The 17,424-nt window shown below is 38.6% G+C and overlaps 2 protein-coding genes across 4 annotated transcripts in view; one reads left to right on the forward strand and one right to left on the reverse strand.

The window, feature by feature from the left end:
* The window catches only part of lztfl1 (leucine zipper transcription factor-like 1), a 121,800-nt gene that overhangs the window by 61,843 nt on the left and 42,533 nt on the right, over window positions 1–17,424 (forward strand). Inside the window, 1 exon segment of one of the 2 annotated variants that reach the window (NM_199587.1) lies at window positions 14,553–14,630. The exons of the other annotated variant lie outside the window; for it this stretch is intronic. Coding sequence (NP_955881.1) covers window positions 14,553–14,630 — 78 coding nt within the window. 2 annotated transcript variants of the gene reach the window in all.
* Window positions 97–4,654, reverse strand: LOC147837981 (uncharacterized). 2 transcript variants are annotated; one of them, XM_087309335.1, is made up of 3 exons: window positions 4,482–4,654; window positions 3,637–4,324; window positions 97–3,534 (listed from the first exon to the last, which is right to left on the reverse strand). In XM_087309335.1, the coding sequence occupies exons 2-3, from the start codon at window positions 4,311–4,313 to the stop codon at window positions 3,447–3,449; spliced, it is 765 nt and encodes a 254-aa protein (XP_087165461.1). In that variant the 5' UTR covers window positions 4,314–4,324; window positions 4,482–4,654; the 3' UTR covers window positions 97–3,446. The 2 variants fall into 2 exon arrangements, with proteins under 2 accessions (XP_087165461.1, XP_087165460.1); XM_087309334.1 differs by having other exon boundaries at window positions 97–4,324.

Here is a 17,424-nt window from a genome sequence, read left to right on the forward strand (position 1 = left end):
ACGACCATTTTAATTTCTCCGCTGGCCAAAAGTCTTGTGCAGAACTTCATTCGCCGTGGTTTATGCTGGAAGATGGCCTCAATGAAGACTCGTCTGTCCCTGGAGCGTCGCTGGAATCAGACTCATGTTCTCCACTCCCCACGACCATCAGCGCAGCAGCAGCTCAGGATATGGCCTGGTCCCGGATATGGAATCCTTGGGATCATCACGTCGCTGGTCTTGGATCCAATCAGTGACTCCGCCTAATCTGAGGACCTCGGGATGAGTATCCCCAGGTGAAAATAGAGAATAAAGAGAATAATTAGCGTAGCTGCTGTTCATAGTGTATATAAGCAAGATGTAGAAGCCAGTGTGGAACCTGCTAGGTGATGCACTGAGTGTATGCTTTACTAAACAGATAGGTCTTTAATCTAGTTTTGAACTGGGAGAGTGTGTCTGAGCCTCGGACATTACCAGGAAGGCTATTCCAGAGTGTAGGAGCCATGAAAGAGAAGGCTCGACCTCCTTTACTTGATTTTGCTATTCTAGGTACTACCAGAAGCCCTGAATTTTGAGATCTTAAGGAGCGAGTTGGTTCGTAGCGAGACAGAAGGTTGGTTAGATAAACAGGAGCTAGATTATTTAGAGCTTTATAGGTGAGAAGTAATATTTTAAATTCAATACGAAATTTAACAGGCAGCCAGTGTAAGGAGGATAAAATTGGGGTGATATGATCATATTTTCTAGACCTGGTCAGAACTCTGGCTGCTGCATTTTGCACTAATTGAAGTTTGTTAATAGAGGATGCTGGGCAGCCAGCAAATAGAGCATTACAGTAATCCAGTCTCGAAGTCATAAAAGCATGGACTAGCTTTTCTGCATCTGAGATGGATAGCATATTTCGTAATTTAGCGATATTTCTCAGATGAAAGAAGGCAGTTTTTGTGACATGGGATATATGGTTTTTAAAAGTTAGATTGCTGTCTAATATGACACCCAGATCTTTTATAGTAGAGCTAAAGCTAACTTTGTATCCTTCTAATTGTAAATTGAGTTGCGAGATCTGCTGTGTGCAAGATTTAGGCCCAATAAGTAATAATTCTGTTTTGTCTGAGTTTAAGAGAAGAAAATTGTTGGTCATCCAGTCTTTGATGTCTTTGATACACTCAGTTAGTTTAGAAAGTTCAGACGTCTCGTCAGGTTTAGTGGAAATATATAATTGAGTATCATCTGCATAGCAGTGAAAGCTGATCCCATGTCTTCTAATAATGTCTCCCATAGGTAGCATGTAAATTGTAAACAGTAAAGGGCCTAAAACTGATCCTTGAGGCACCCCATACTTTACTGGGCAGATTTGTGAAGGCTGTCCATTAAGATTTACAAACTGGTAGCGGTCAGTTAAGTATGACTTAAACCAATGTAGAGCCTGTCCCTGGACACCTGTAGACTTTAAGCGATTTATGAGGATATTGTGGTCAATGGTATCAAATGCCGCACTAAGATCGAGTAAAACTAATAGCGAGACGCACCCTCGGTCAGCAGCTAAGAGTAAATCGTTGGTTATTTTCACTAAGGCGGTTTCTGTACTGTGGTGAGCCCTGAAACCTGACTGAAACACTTCAAAAATATTGTTCGTCTGCAGAAAAGAGCATAATTGAGTGGAAACAACTTTTTCTAGTATTTTAGACATAAATGGAAGATTTGAAATAGGCCTATAGTTAGCTAAGTTGTTGGTGTCTAGTTGCGGTTTCTTAATAATAGGCTTAATAACAGCTAGCTTGTAAGAGTTTGGAACATGGCCTATATATAAAGAAGAGTTGATAATGTTAAGAAGAGGTTCTCCTATAGCAGGTAGCAGCTCTTTCAGTAATTTTGTTGGAATTGAGTCCAGCATACACGTAGCTGGTTTAGAGCTATTTATAATTTTCACTAACTCTTCATGTTCTATGATTTTGAAGCAGTGTAGGTTATTATTATGATTTAATGAAATATTTACAGGATTTGGAGTATAAGCCGCTGCAGAAAGTTTGGCATCTCCTATTTTCTGTCTAAAGCCTTCTATTTTATTACTGAAAAAATTCATGAAGTCATCACTACTAATTTGCGGTGGAGTAGTTTGTTCCAAGGATGACCGATTATTTGCTAATTTAGAGATGGTGTTAAATAAAAATCTAGGATTGTTATGATTATTTTCTATCAGTTTGCGCAGGTGCTCGGTCCTGGCAGATTTTAGAGCCCTCCTATAGCTGGACATACTGTCTTTGTACGCAATTCTAAAGACCTCTAAATTAGTTTTTTTTCCATTTACGTTCCAGGGCGCGGGTTGCTGTTTTGAGCGCACGAGTATGACTATTATACCATGGTATAGTTTTAATCTCTCTAGCCTTTTTTAATTTTATGGGTGCCACAGTATTTAGTGTGCTAGTAAAGATGGCATCCATACTGCTGGTTACTACATCAAGATCATTTGAGTTTGCGGGTGCATTACGAAATAGAGAGAGATCAGGTAAGTTATTTATAAATTCATCTTTAGTTGACGGAACAATAGTTCTACTAGGGCGGAGTATTGGAGCGGGTTTGCTGATTTCAGGTAAACATAGCTTATATAGTAAGAGGTAGTGATCTGTAATATCATCACTTTGTGGTATAATGTCTACGTCAATAACCTCGATTCCATAAGACAGAATTAGATCTAATGTATGCTTTAAGCGATGGGTTGGACCCACAACGTTTTGCTTTATCCCAAGTGAGTGTATTAAATCCATAAACGCGAGCCCTAATGTATCATTAGCGTCATCTATGTGGATGTTAAAGTCACCTACAATTAGCATTTTATCAGTTTTGACTAGTAAGTCAGAAATAAAATCAGAAAATTCTTTTTGAAATTTGACATAGGGTCCTGGGGGTCTATATATGGTGATTAAAGCGAGAGATAACATAGGTTTTTGTATAGTATCTGGAAGCTGAACATTAAGCGATAATACTTCAAAGGAGCTAAACATAAGTCCGTTTCTCTGTTTAATATTAAGGAAATCACTAAAGATTGATGCAACTCCACCACCACGACCAGTTTGACGAGCCTCATGTTTATATAAGAATCCTGGAGGAGTTGCTTCATTTAAGCTAATATAGTCATTTTGTTTCAGCCAGGTTTCAGTGAGACAGAGTGCATTAAGATTGTTTTCTGTTATTATTTCATTAATGATAAGTGCTTTAGGTGCAAGTGACCTGATGTTTAGGAGACCAAGTTTTACGAAATTTGTATTTTCACTTTCTACTGGTTTTTCTGGTTTGATTCTTACTAGATTTTTCCTGGAGCACACAGTTCGTTTATTTCTTAATCTAATAATACGAGGAACAGACACAGTCTCTATAGGATTCGCCAGATATGCGTTACTGATGTTTAAGTGGGGTGAACAAGAGTCTAGGTGGCTATAGTGTGAATTTTGTGAATTTTTACCTGCTAGTCAGATGGTGCGAAGTAGTCTGGAGATGTTGTCCGACAGGAGTTCAGCTCCGGCTCGACTGGGGTGCAGGCCGTCAGGACGGAAGAGCCTAGGACGCTCCCAGAAAAGATTCCAGTTATTAGCAAAGAGCAATTTCTGTTCTTTACACCATGTTATTAGCCATTCATTCAAAGCTAAAAGTCTACTGAACCTTTCATTTCCTCGGCGGTAGGTAGGAAGCGGCCCAGAAACGATGATCTGCGTGGCGGGCGAGGTGCGTCGAACCGTCTCGATCAGGCTCCTGAAGTCCTTCTTCAGGATCTCCGACTGCCGGAGCCCGGTGTCGTTTGTCCCCACGTGGAGGACAACGGCACCAGGGCTCTCGGCAGCGCCCAGGATGGTTGGAATCTGTGTAGAAATATTTTTCACACGGGCACCAGGAAAGCAGAAAGTACGTACTTTATTACCTTTTGAGGAGGCGGCACGGACGTGACGAACGATCGAGTCACCGATGATGGCCACATCGGGACCCGACTCGCGGAGAGGGGAGAAGCGGTTCTCCGTGGAGATCTCGAACACAGGCGGAGACGTTCTGCCCCGGGATCTGGGAAGCACCTTGCGCGGCTGCACCCAGGCGCCGTGGTAGCCGGGTGTCGGCGTGAACGACGCCTGGCTGAGCCGCGCCCCGGGTGCGCTGGGCCTGGACAGAGAAGGACGCGGGGTTGAGGTAGAGGGAATGATGTGGTTGTAATTTCCACGTACCTTAGGTGATGAGACGGCCTTAGCATTAGGTACGGCTAGAAGCCGTTCCCGTAGCCGCGACCGTCTTACCACCAGCGCGCGGATCTGGGACTCCACTTCTTCCAGCTCCAGCTCCAACGCCTCCATCGATGCTTCTCCTGCACACAAGGACAGAGACGGAAGCGACATTTTACGGGGTAAAGAGCAAAGCCAGTAAGTCAAAAGTGTATGGTTAAAGAGGTCGGTAGCTTTAGCTGACCAGCGGCGCTAGCAGGCTAAGGCTACAAACAACAGGCGGATGCTCGAGGGACAGACCGTTTTTAAAGCAGCTTTGTTTGTATAAATGTATTAAGGGTTTGGTCACCCTAAGTAGGAGAGACAAATACTTAGCGAATGAGGAAGAATTTAATGATTAAGATTTAAATTGCGAGTAAATAGCAAGTCCAAACTTCAAGCACACAGTGTGTGACCGAACGGAGACAGTGACCCCTATGTCAATAACTATCCATAACTGTTTGGTTAAACACATGGACCATGTACAAACAAAAATCTACAGAAACTTAAAATAAACATACAATACTCAAATAAACACAGCTAACTTGAATGTCCATTTAATCTTTGGAAGCTTTTTTTTAATCACTTCTGTGTCTGCCTGAGAATATGTATTCTTTCGCAGACGCCATTTGCAGGCATGAACAAAAAGGGCTTTGCTGAGCACTCAAAAACCGGTTTGGGTGGTCTTTGAGTGTAGCCTCTTTTTATTGTGTTAAGATGTAAAGTTAATTAGCACGCATTTGTGATCGCGACTGGCAAGTCATCCTGTAGATAACCTTTTGCTGGGTGCTTGTGGATTGCTTTGAAAATTAAATCAAAGCACAGACATGTAGGCACCAACCAATCTTTTAAGGATAATATGGTCTGTGACTTGTTCAGTTCTGGAAGAAACCATTGACTCCCTACATTCACAAGGTTTTATTTTAGTGTAACAGTAACTGTCTCTTTAAATAGTATTTAATAATAATTTTTCATTTATGTTGTAAGTCTACTTTTAAGCCCACAGCTGAACTGGGATCAAATTACCTCTCTAAACTCTCTTAAGTTATCATTAAGTTAAGTAAAATGTGCAGTATCTCATGGTTGGCTCAAATAGTAAAATTATCAGAGCAGTTTAATTTGTGTTTGTATCTTTACAAGATGATGGATACATCAGTAGTCCAAAACAAAACTCTATCTTTATTATTTATTTGGATTTATTTATTTTTACTTTGTTATTATTATGTTATTTTTGTTTGTATGTGACAATGTTTTATTTTGTGATGTTAAATATTGTTGATTAAAGTTTAACTCAACATTTAAATACTGTTCTCTCTCTCTCTAGCAATAACAAAAAACAAAATACAAAACATAAATGTAGATAAAAGTTATATAAGTAATAATAAACAAACACGCATGCATATATTGTTACATTATACATATCTGTTGTCAAAATAAACAAATCAGATTAGGCCAATATATATATATATATATATATATATATATATATATATATATATATATATATATATATATATATTTATATAAGTAGAATAGAATTATTTATAAAAACCAGTAGGCCTACACATAATATTATTATCGATGTGCCATATGTTTGTTTTTACCATACTTTTATTTTACATCTACAGAATCGTGAGAGAATCGTGATCTTTATTTTAAGCAAAAAAAATTGTGATTCTCATTTTAGCCAGAATCGTGCAGCTCTAATATATATATATATATATATATATATATATATATATATATATATATATATATATATATATATATATATGTATATATATATATATATATATATATATATATATATATATATATATATATATATGTATATATATATATATATATATATATATATATATATATATATGTATATATATATATATATATATATATATATATATATATATATATATATATATATATATATATATATATATATGTATATATGTATATATATATATATATATATATATATATATATATATATATATACAGTGAGAGTAAAAAGTATTTGATCCCTTGCTGATTTTGTTGGTTTGCCCACTAATAAAGACATGATCATTCTGTACTTTTAATGGTAGATGTATTCTAACATGGAGAGACAGAATATCAAAAAGAAAATCCAGAAAATAATTTTAAGAATATATATTAATTGATTTGTATTTCATTGAGGGAAATAAGTATTTGATCCCCTAGTATGCATTAGGACTACTGACTTTCACAGACCAGTTAGACACTACCAATCAACTTGTTACCTGAATTGAAGTCACCTGTTCTAACTAATCACCTGTGTGAAAGACACCTGTTCACAGAATCAGACAATCAGACAGATTCCAAACTCTCCAACATGGGTAAGACCAAAGAACTTTCTCAGGACCTCAGAGACAGGATTGTTGACCTACACAAATCTTGAACAGGCTACAAAAACATTAGCAAGATGCTGGGTATTAAAGTAACAACCATTGGTGCAATCGTGAGTAAATTTAAGAAGTAAATCTTAATCGGTAAGTAATCGGTCTGGTGCTCCACAGAAGATTTCACCTCGTGGGGTGGCAATGATCATGAGAACTGTGAGAAATCAGCCTGCAACCACACAGCGGGAGTTAGTGAATGACCTCAATGCAGCTGGGACCACAGTCACCAGGAAAACAATTGGCAACACTTTGCGCCGCAATAGATTAAAATCCTGCAGTGCCCGAAAGGTGCCCCTGCTTAAGAAGGCACATGTGCAGACCCGCCTAAAGTATGCAATGATCACCTCAAAGATGTACGAAGTGATTGGGAGAAGGTTCTGTGGTCAGACGAGACCAAAATTGAACTATTTGGCCTAAACTCTACTCATCATGTGTGGAGAAAGAAAAATGCTGCCTATGACCCCAGGAACACTGTACCAACTGTCAAGCATGGAGGTGGAAGCATTAATTTTTGGGGGTGTTTCTCTGCCAAGGGCACAGGGCTACTTCACCGCATTAGTGGGAAGATGGATGAAGCCATGTACTGTGCAGTCCTGGGGGACAACCTCCTCCCCTCTGCCAGGAAGTTGAAAATGGGCCGTGGTTGGGTCTTCCAACATGACAACGAGCCGAAGCATACAGCAAAGGCAACAAAGGAGTTGCTCAAGAAGAACCACATTAAGGTCATGGAGTGGCCCAGCCAGTCTCCGGACCTCAATCCAATCGAAAATCTATGGAGGGAGCTGAAGGTCCGAGTTGCCAACCAACAGCCCACCAACCTTAATGATTTAGAGAGGATCTTTAAAGAAGAGTGGGCCAAAATTCCCCCTGATATGTGTGCTAACCTTGTGGTTAAGTACAACAAACGTCTGTCCGCTGTGCTTGCAAACAAAGGCTGTATTATCAAGTATTAGGTGTTTTTGGCTAGAGGGATCAAATACTTATTTCCCTCAATGAAATACAAATCAATTAATATATATTATTTAAAGTTATTTTCTGGATTTTCTTTTTGATATTCTGTCTCTCCATGTTAGAATACATGTAGCATTAAAAGTATAGAATGATCATGTCTTTATTAGTGGGCAAACCAACAAAATCAGCAAGGGATCAAATACTTTTTACTCTCACTGTATATTAAGGGTGGAGCCGAACCCGAATACGATATTCGGAAAGGCACGAATAGCGTGTTTTTACGAATACTTATTTCAAACAAATACTTGAAAAATTATTTGTATTCGGGAGCAAGAAAAACAATATATCAAAAAGCAGCGTTTCCTTATGAGACCACAGTGCATGCCCGCGTGAGTGAGTGAGTGAGTGAGTGAGAGAGAGAGAGAGAGAGAGAGAGAGAGAGAGAGAGAGAGAGAGAGAGAGAGAGAGACGCTCAGTCAAATAGTATGCACTTATGGGAGTTATATGGTATGTCTACATTACTGTCTTTTGCAGACAGCAAGATATATGCTATAGGCAAGTTAACCTTAGCATAGCTTCCCGTCACTTTTTATTAACTTGAAACTCCTCAAATACATTTGGGCACCCGAATAGAAAAAGAGTGAGACTGCTTCTGAGCCATTTCTTGGTCCTCCACCAGTCAAAAAAAAAAAAAAAAACTTCATGTTTTTTGTGGAAGAATTTTACAGATAAAACAAACTGATACTGTATAATGTGTGCAAAAGTGAAATCAGCAGAGGCAGAGATATTAAACATCTGTCAACATCTTCTATGCATAATCATTCATTTCTTTTCGGCTAAGTCCCTTTATCAATCTGGGGTTGCCACAGTGGAATGAACCACCAATTTATCCAGCATATGATTTACGTAGTGACTGCCCTTCCAGCTGCTACCCAGCACTGGGAAACATCCATACACTCTCTTTCACACACATACAATTGGGACAATTTAGCTTACCCAATTCACCTGTATTGCATGTGTTTGGACTGTGGGGGAAACCGGAGCACCTGGAGGAAACCCACGCCAACATGGGGAGAACCCAGTCAGGGCTCGAACCAGCAACCTTCTTGCTGTTAGGCGACAGTGCTACTCACTGTGCTCACTGCGCGCAACCTTCTATGTAATGTATTATCACATGCACTAAAAGCATCCTCCCCTGATACTGTCTGTGAACCCCCCACAAGCATCAATCCCCTCAATCAGCACAGCTATGTTCTGCTAAATCCTCCGCAAGCACCAAACCATCAACACAGCCACATTCTGCCCCAGCAAGTCAGTTTCAAACATAAAAACAAAAAAAAACAAACAAACATTGTGTCTGTTTTTGGCTGGCAGATGACAATAGCAGGGCTGTATCTTTTAGTATTATATAGAATACTTTTGTTCTACCAGATCTCCCAGGCAGGGTTTTATTTAGATTTATTTAGTTAATTTTAGTTTTTGGAATTCTGTCCATTGGAAAGAAGTTTTTTCAGAAGAAGAACAGTTTTTTTGAAGTATTATTTGTTTTTATTCTGTCTATTCAGTGTCCTTCAACAAACAGTGGTGGTGGGGTTCATAATATTCACAATGGTATTTTATTAGTTGTTGGTTTAACCATGGATGAGATAATGGCTTCTGTTATTTTCTTTTCAATGACATTTCTTGTCACATGTTCAAAAACAACAACCAATATTGCATGTCTATAATTTATATAATGGGTATAATTAAACAATACTTTCACTATAATGTAAATTAGAAGTGTAATAGAAAAAAAAATATATATTTTTGCGCCATTTTGAATTTTACTCAAATACAAATACAAATACTTTTCCCCCCTCAACAAATACAAATACAAATACCGGCTGCTCCGCACATCCCTAATATATATATATATATATATATATATATATATATATATATATATATATATATATATATATATATATAAATAAATTGCTTTTGAACTCAGCATATCACCCTTCTCCAACGCATTCCACCCAGCTCTTAAGGTACGTTGGGCACAACTCAACCCCCCGCACACATAGCACGCACACGCCTCCACCGCTCTTCAGATACTTTTGCTCATCAGATACTTTGAGTGGTGGAAAAAAAAAAAAACATGTTAAGACAGTAAGCTATTTTAGCTGTTAAATTTGCGCATATCAACTCATTTACACTGACATCACGAACTGGAACTGGAACAGCATTCAGACAGGCAATTCCTACAGATTCGATCAGGGCAAAACAAATCACCGAGGCGATTTATGCATTTATACATTTATGGCTGTGCATATGAGAGATCCTAATCGGTAGTGGAAATTTCGGGTTTTAAGAAAATTTTAAATGTAATAGAGCCCTGTTACATTATTTCGTTATAAGCCTATTTCAGTCAGACTAAAATCCACTAAAATGGCAGGTGACAATCAAATCAAGCAGATCTGTACTTTCTGAAGAAAAGGTGGACACTCATCTTTCTGAAAAAAAAAAAAAAACTTAAAAATTGATTAAAACTGAGGTCCATATAAAAACTAAATTATTCTTTTCTTTTTATTTGTTTAACTACTACAATATTACATTTATTTTTTATAAGCGGCTGTTTGGTTTTGAGTATAAAAAATGATTTGTTCTTTTGAAGTATAGCTCTGTCACTGTTTAAAGTAAAAGAAAAAAAAAACAAGATCAAACTTTTATGGTGTTATTTTTAATACATAAAAAAAATGTAATCGGATAAATCCTCTGGCTTTTTCCTTTTTTGCTCTATCGAAAACATATCGAACCGTGACACCACTGTGGTGTATCGAACCAAACCGTGTTTTTTGTGAACAGTTTTGTGAACATACTGTCTGGGGTATGACCAAGAGCAACCTATTAAGATTTAGAGCAAACACATGCACATTGTCTCTATGCAGATGGATGTGGTCTTGAAGATGGTAAATGCCCAGTGTAGGGTGATGTGCAATGTAAATGTTTGGTATTTCAGCACATCTACTGTACGTGAGATTTCTGTGTTCAGTCTCTGTATAGTCCACGGCTGGAAATCTGTTCTGGGTTGAAGAGGATTATTTTTGAAGATTCAAAAAATCTCTTTTGCTTTAATTGCCATTTGTGTAATGGACTATGCTACTGTCTCTTGTTTACTGTATATATTTGATTTACACAACAAATCAGTTCCAAAATAATTAGACTAGTTATTGTTACTTTCGTAGTTAACTGATTAAGTCTAAATTTCACTTTAATCTAAAAAAACTGTAAAATACTTAAAGGGACTTTGTTTACTGCTTGTTTACTTTGTTTTGCTGACTGTTTGTAAATTCAAGACTGCATTTCCAAACGTGAAACTATGTACATTTGATTTCTGATTAATAATGGTCTCTGCATAGCCGAGGACTTCCTATATTAAAGTGTTAAAATCGTGTTAAAAAGTGTTGAAAACCTAAGTCTAATATCATCAACGGTGGACATTTTTATTGTTTTACATCATGAACATGACTAAAGTTTAATCTTTTTTTATTACCTGTGTCTATTTGGGCGTCAACTTCTGACGAATGTGGGGAACTGATGCGCGCAGCACCGTTAGAGATAGCAAGTGCCACGAAAACAGAGGGAGCGAGCATAAGCGAGTGCCCAAGGGTGACACCTAAAGCACGCGAGAGAGGCTCTGCCTTTGAGCCATAAAACGTGTCATTAAGTTTGACATGTTTTCCCCTACACACAACTTTTGTAAAGACAGTTGCTGTCTAAGCAGTTGGTGTTTGTATGTCTTCCTGTCTCTTACACTCTTTATTCTGTGTGGGCATGGGATGGTTTGGCTACGAAGGAGGGGCACAAAGGATGCTGCTGCTGCCATTTTTAACTGTTACTCTTCTCTCACTCACTAATATGTTTATTAATTTTAATTTAAATTTAAATTTTTCTTGAATTTGAGGTTTTGTCTTCCCTGTTTGTTGATTAAAGCTTGTCCTAAGCTGATTTCACTTACTGATTGCTTCTTAATACACACATTAATTCTACTTCATAGATGTTTATATTTAAATCCAATGGCCAGTTATGTAATGTATTTTTCTTATATCTTCAATTTATCATGACTAGTGATGATAAATTGAAGATATGCGTACTCTCCCTTCTCAGGGCTAGTCCATATATTCTGCCATCATATCTCCCCATTTGGGTAGCAGGTGGCTTCCGCAGCGTCCTTACCTTTAGGACTGCACGCTTTCCCAACCTACTGTCATATTTATATTCCTAGAAATTATCTAGACACTTGCAGCTCCCGAAAAATATATCTAAATCCGTTAATCTTCTTTGAAGTGGGATAAGTAAGGGCCAGGGATCACATTGGAAGACCGTGCCTTTCTATGATGCAGGTGCGCTCACGCTATGACTGGCTATCCACTCATCACTCCACTTATAGCATTGGAGTTCCCCATCTGAAGGGGAACGCTCTGGTTACTAATATAACACTCGTTCCCCGAGGAGGGGAACAGAAATGCTATATTGCATAGCCATAATGATTGTTCCTTAGCTGTAGGTATCAGTCTCTTCAGCTTAAAAAGGATGTGTCTTCTGGCTTTCCCTGTGCTTTTATGCTAAATTGATTGCAACAAGAAGCAGGTGCGCAAGTTGACACTGCCAATTCATTTGGCATTTCATTGGCCCGTTTACATACTCTTTCAGATGATTGGCTTTCTGATCGAAATCCCCATACATGGATTAAATCCACTTATAGCATTTCTGTTCCCTGAGGGTTACCTTAGTAACCAGAGCGATCTCTACAGTCTTACCACCAACAAAAATACTAACATATAAACCAGATGTGATAAATATATATGTAATAAGAAGTTAAAATGTTACAAAACTATGTATTGCTAAATAAATTAACTCTGTCAGTGTTGTTTTCATTTTCTCGTATCCAGACCTTTACATTTTTGTGGCTGTAGCTCCCTGTCATCAGAACTGAGTGATTGACAGCTGACCAATCCATTTGCATTTTGTGCTAGCACTGTGCAAGCTAAAATTGTTCGTAGTGTATAAGTGTGAATGAGTGTGTAAAAATGTTTCCCAGTAATGGGTTGCAGCTGGAAGTGTAAAACATTTGCTGGATAAGTTGGTGGTTCAATCCGCTGTGACGACCCCAGATTAATAAAGGGAGTAAGCTGAAAAGAAAATCAAAGAATATTTATTTATTTATTCATCAATAAATAAGAGCAAAGAGTAGCCAGTCACCATCAGTATTGAACAGTTGGAAAATTTGCCACAATCAGGAATCTACATACTCGCATTTTATTCTCTTTTACTTATTGTTAGTTGTGCTCAATAATAAAATTTGTTACTTTGCAGACAAAGCGTATTGTAGTTGTGAAAAAAAGTGAATGCTTTAAATTGGGCTGTGCACTACACATGCCATTTACAGAGAGTGTCATCGTCAACCCTTAACGTAGAGCGTGAAGCTTGTCGCTGATGCAATCATCGTAGCAGTGTCAACCAAGTTAGACTAGATCTCAACAAATTCTCATTCACGGCTCCAATACACATCAGATTCACCAACCACCTCAGCCACCTCCTTTCACACCCGTTCTCTCTGGTGCAAATCTTGGTATATTAATGAAGATTCGCCATAAAGGACGTGTGATTGCCCACCGCAATAATACGTTTTCTCTCCATTTTAAATGTATGCTTCGTTTACAGCTATTGAACTGTATGAATGCAAATGACTACTGTCTGAGCTGGGGTAATTTTTTTTATAAAGTGATCTAATAGGCTGATGCTTTCATTGGTGCTTAAAAAAGAAAGCGAAATTCCTGCAGCAAGCAACGTCGATGACACAATGTCAATAGATCCACAATTCAGTTTGGCAATGCTTGACATCACCAAGTCAAAGTGAATTGTGCGTCAGTTTGCATTGCTTAGCAACCCAATCAAAACAATGTAAAAAGACTACATGATATGAAGTGACCCAGTAGATATGTATTGTTGAGAGCGTGGTACAATCACAATGGATTCCAATGTAATACACCATAACTTTTATTAAAGTACGTGTTGTTTTTACCATGACCAGGTGAATTACATGATCAGTCAAGCTTATTTAAACATAAAAAAATAATAAAATTGTTCATGAGCAACAAAATACAATTTCTCTAACAGATATATTTAGAGACACAAATGTAAGTGAAATTGTCGCACTGTCGAGCCCTGCACATCATTCTATTACTGTATACCCAAAAAGTATTTGTACCCAAAGCAGTGTTTTTTTATATATTAAAAAAACTGACATATGTTTTGCTGAAAAAAGTATACTTATGCCAAGTTTCTTTTAAAATATCCACATGATATTTTATATTTCAACTTGGAATAGTTGTCTCTTTAATGCTGTGTTCACACTAGACGCATAAATAAATCATGTTATATACACCTAAATAGACGCATGAAAATTTTGACTTTACTCGCTTCATTCATGCACCCATCTCTGAGAGTTTATAAACTCCTACAGAAACTATATCTGGATGATGGAAACTTTCAGCAGTGCTTCTGACTGAGGCGAGCCCAGTTTGATTAATTGTTGCCCGGTGTCGGCAGAAGGATTTTCTCGTGGAAAACCAACAACAGGCACTACGTTATAATCACGCCCCTACAAGACAACGCTCATAATTGGTTAACATGGTGCGAATGTCCACTGAAGTTCAGATTTTTCAACTTGAGCAGTATGCGTGTTAAATGCGTCAAGTGCGTCAATTGTGTGAAACTCGCACCACTTAATTTGCATCAACCGCATCATTCGTGCTGCCTCATTTGCACATGTTGTGCTGCTTGAATTTCATTCACGTCTTTGCATTAAAGCGTCAACCATGTCTGGTGTGAATGCAGCATAAATGTCCAGATAATCTGTGGACCATTTTATGGAACGTTATTATTTATACCAATAATCTTTTTAACTGTTGAATTGTAGGCCATGTGTGCTTTAGAGGACAAATCCAAAGCAGAGACGGCCTTGAAAGATCTTCAAAAAAGTCAAGGAGTACATCAGGTAAAAAAAATACTACAGACAAGTCAAAGTGTAGTTTTTAGCCTTTAAAGTCAGAATCATTTGCAGCTGTTTTTTTTTTTTTACATTGCTAATATCAGTGTAAACAAAATGTCTGTCATCAGTGTCTGTTTAAGCTTATGTTTGATTCTTTGTGAGATTTCACTTGATCATTTCCATATTATATCTCACTATTTGTACATGTATGTATGTATGTATGTATGTATGTATGTATGTATGTATGTATGTATGTATGAATATATATATATATATATACATACATATATATATATATATATATATATATATATATGTGTGTATGTATGTATGTATGTATGTATGTATGAATATATATATATATATATATATATATATATATATATATATATATGTGTGTGTGTGTATGTATGTATGTATGTATGTATGTATGTATGTATATACAGTATGTCACAAAAGTGACTACACCCCTCCCATTTCTGCAAATATTTGTTTATATCTTTTCATTGGACAACAGTGCAGAAATGACTCGTTGACACAATGAATAGTAGTCAGTGTAAAGTGTGTATAGCAATGTAAATTTATTGTCCTCTCGAAATAACTACAAATACAGCCAATAATAGCTAAACCGCTGCCAACAAAAGTGAGTACCCCCCTAAGTGAAAATGTGAAATGTCAATATTTTGTGTGGCCACCATCATTTTCCAGAAAAATTGACTTTGTTCTCAATTCCAAGAACGCAGAGAACAGACTTGTGTTCTTGTGGAGACCGGTCTTGCCAGGTGTCCTCGGAAGAACGAACTCGGGAGACCACGAGAACAGAACATGCGTTCTGTGAGAAATAAGATGCTGCATTCTTCCTGATGGTCATGTGACCTTCACGTTTTAAATTGAAAATTATTTAAACATTACAACATTCATAAAATGATTTATTCAGGGCTTAATGTATTCCGGCACCATGCCAGATCTCCGGCGAGCGGCCGTGAGAGAAAAAATTTTTTTAGAGCTTGCGCATGCGGTTTAATTGGGGATGCACAAAATAACCGATAAACCGTTTACCGAAAGGGCGCGTTTGTGACCGATTAATGGTATCAATTAAATGATTAAAAAATATGCTTTATATTTTTCTAAGTTTGGCCGCATAAAGGGCATCTGTTTAATGGTTTACTGACGGCCGCCAGTGTTTTACGATCTGCCTATGCTCGCTCTGTGCGCCTCAAGTTGTTCCGTTTCCCGCTGTGTACTTGAGCGTGTTACCTCAATCTTTTTCATTCTTCAGTCAAATGAAAACACAGCAGGGTTTCTGTTGAGGTGACAGTGGGGTTGGGTTGGGTTGGGTTGTCAAGGCGACTATGGCAAACTTTTAAAGATGGAGGAGAGACTTGTGGTCGCTTTTTCAAGTTATCCAGAGCTGTATTATTTTACTGATCTTGAATATCACAATATAATTAAAATTACATTCATAACATCAACAGCAACTCGACTCGCACACACACCAGCTGATTAAGTCGTTTTCTAGTGACGGCTCTTCCGGTCACAGTTTCACACAGATGAGTTGACATTAACCAGCGCTGATGCTGATCACCTCTGTGCTGTGTGGAGCCACTTAATAAACTTAAAAAACAGGCTGTTGATGATTTAGGGTGGGCTACAACCAACAAACCAACCTTTTTTTCTTTTGGAAAATTACAGTTATTAATAGTTCTTATGTAATATCAGCTTTTAAAATAGCCTACAATCTACGAATAACACAAATTCAAAGATTTTCCTGATTTTTGTATAATGTTAACTCCGCACCAAACTGAGGCTTTCATTTTATAGCTTATAAAACATATATGCAAATGTATGCAATATCATATGTAAGGGCTGTGACGGTCACCATGACAACCGCGTCACCGGTTGACAGTGGTCAAGTGCCACTGCGGTTGTGCCTGCCACCGGAGCGGTAGAACGTGACGACCATCACTCTAGAACACACATATTCTGTTCCCCTTCGGTTGGGGAACTTCAGTGCCATAGAGTGGATTGATTGAAATCCACGAAATGGGAGGATTCGGTTCAGAAGCCGCTTGTCTGAAAGAGTATTGAACGGGCCAATGAATGCAATGAATTGGCAGCGTAAGCTTGCACAGGTGTACTTCATTGCCAATTATCCCAGCATATAAGCACACCTGGAGCGAGCAAACGCCATCCTTTTCGCTTCAGAGACTTTCTGATCGAGTTGATGAGGGTTCCTCTTGCTGTGACCAGCGATTCTGAGCGAACGAGAGCATTCTCCCGGTCCAGAGTGTGCACACGCAGCGGCAAACGGTCGAGCTGGGTTTCTCCCTTGCCTGGTGTTCTTTGGGTCCGGTCCTCCAGTCTCAATGACTGTTGCGCAGTAAAGATCGCGGCTAGCCTTTGCAAACCACCCCAGTTGTCCCCTGCTCTGCAGCGGGCACTCGGGCAGATCTGAGGGTTTCAGCGAGAGATAATCCGTCGCCCACGGGCCCGCGGACCTCCCGCTCCTCTAAGCGCTCCATCCAAGCTTCGGGCGGGGGAAGCGATCCGTCTAACAGATGGTAGCCCTTACGCCCGATGACACCGGAGACCAGACGTCCACCGTGGCATCGGAGGGTGGGCTTTCATTGTCCGATGATGATCCAGACCCGCTCGCCCCCTTCGGGCTGGTGAGCGCTGTCACTACGGATCCTGAAACGGACATGTTAGCTGTGCTTTCCCAGGCTGCTTCGGCCGTGCGTTGGAGATGGTTTATCCCCCAGCTCCGCGGCCGGACCGACTAGAGGGGCGTTCCCTTCTT

The sequence above is a fragment of the Danio rerio genome, chromosome 24 (genome assembly GCF_052040795.2).
Source record: "Danio rerio strain M-AB ecotype USA chromosome 24, GRCz13ab, whole genome shotgun sequence".
Taxonomy (NCBI): domain Eukaryota; kingdom Metazoa; phylum Chordata; class Actinopteri; order Cypriniformes; family Danionidae; genus Danio; species Danio rerio.

Bases quoted from the DNA above. Each gene is read 5' to 3' on its own strand.
- LOC147837981 (XM_087309334.1), bottom strand. From the start codon at position 4,313: ATGGAGGCGTTGGAGCTGGAGCTGGAAGAAGTGGAGTCCCAGATCCGC.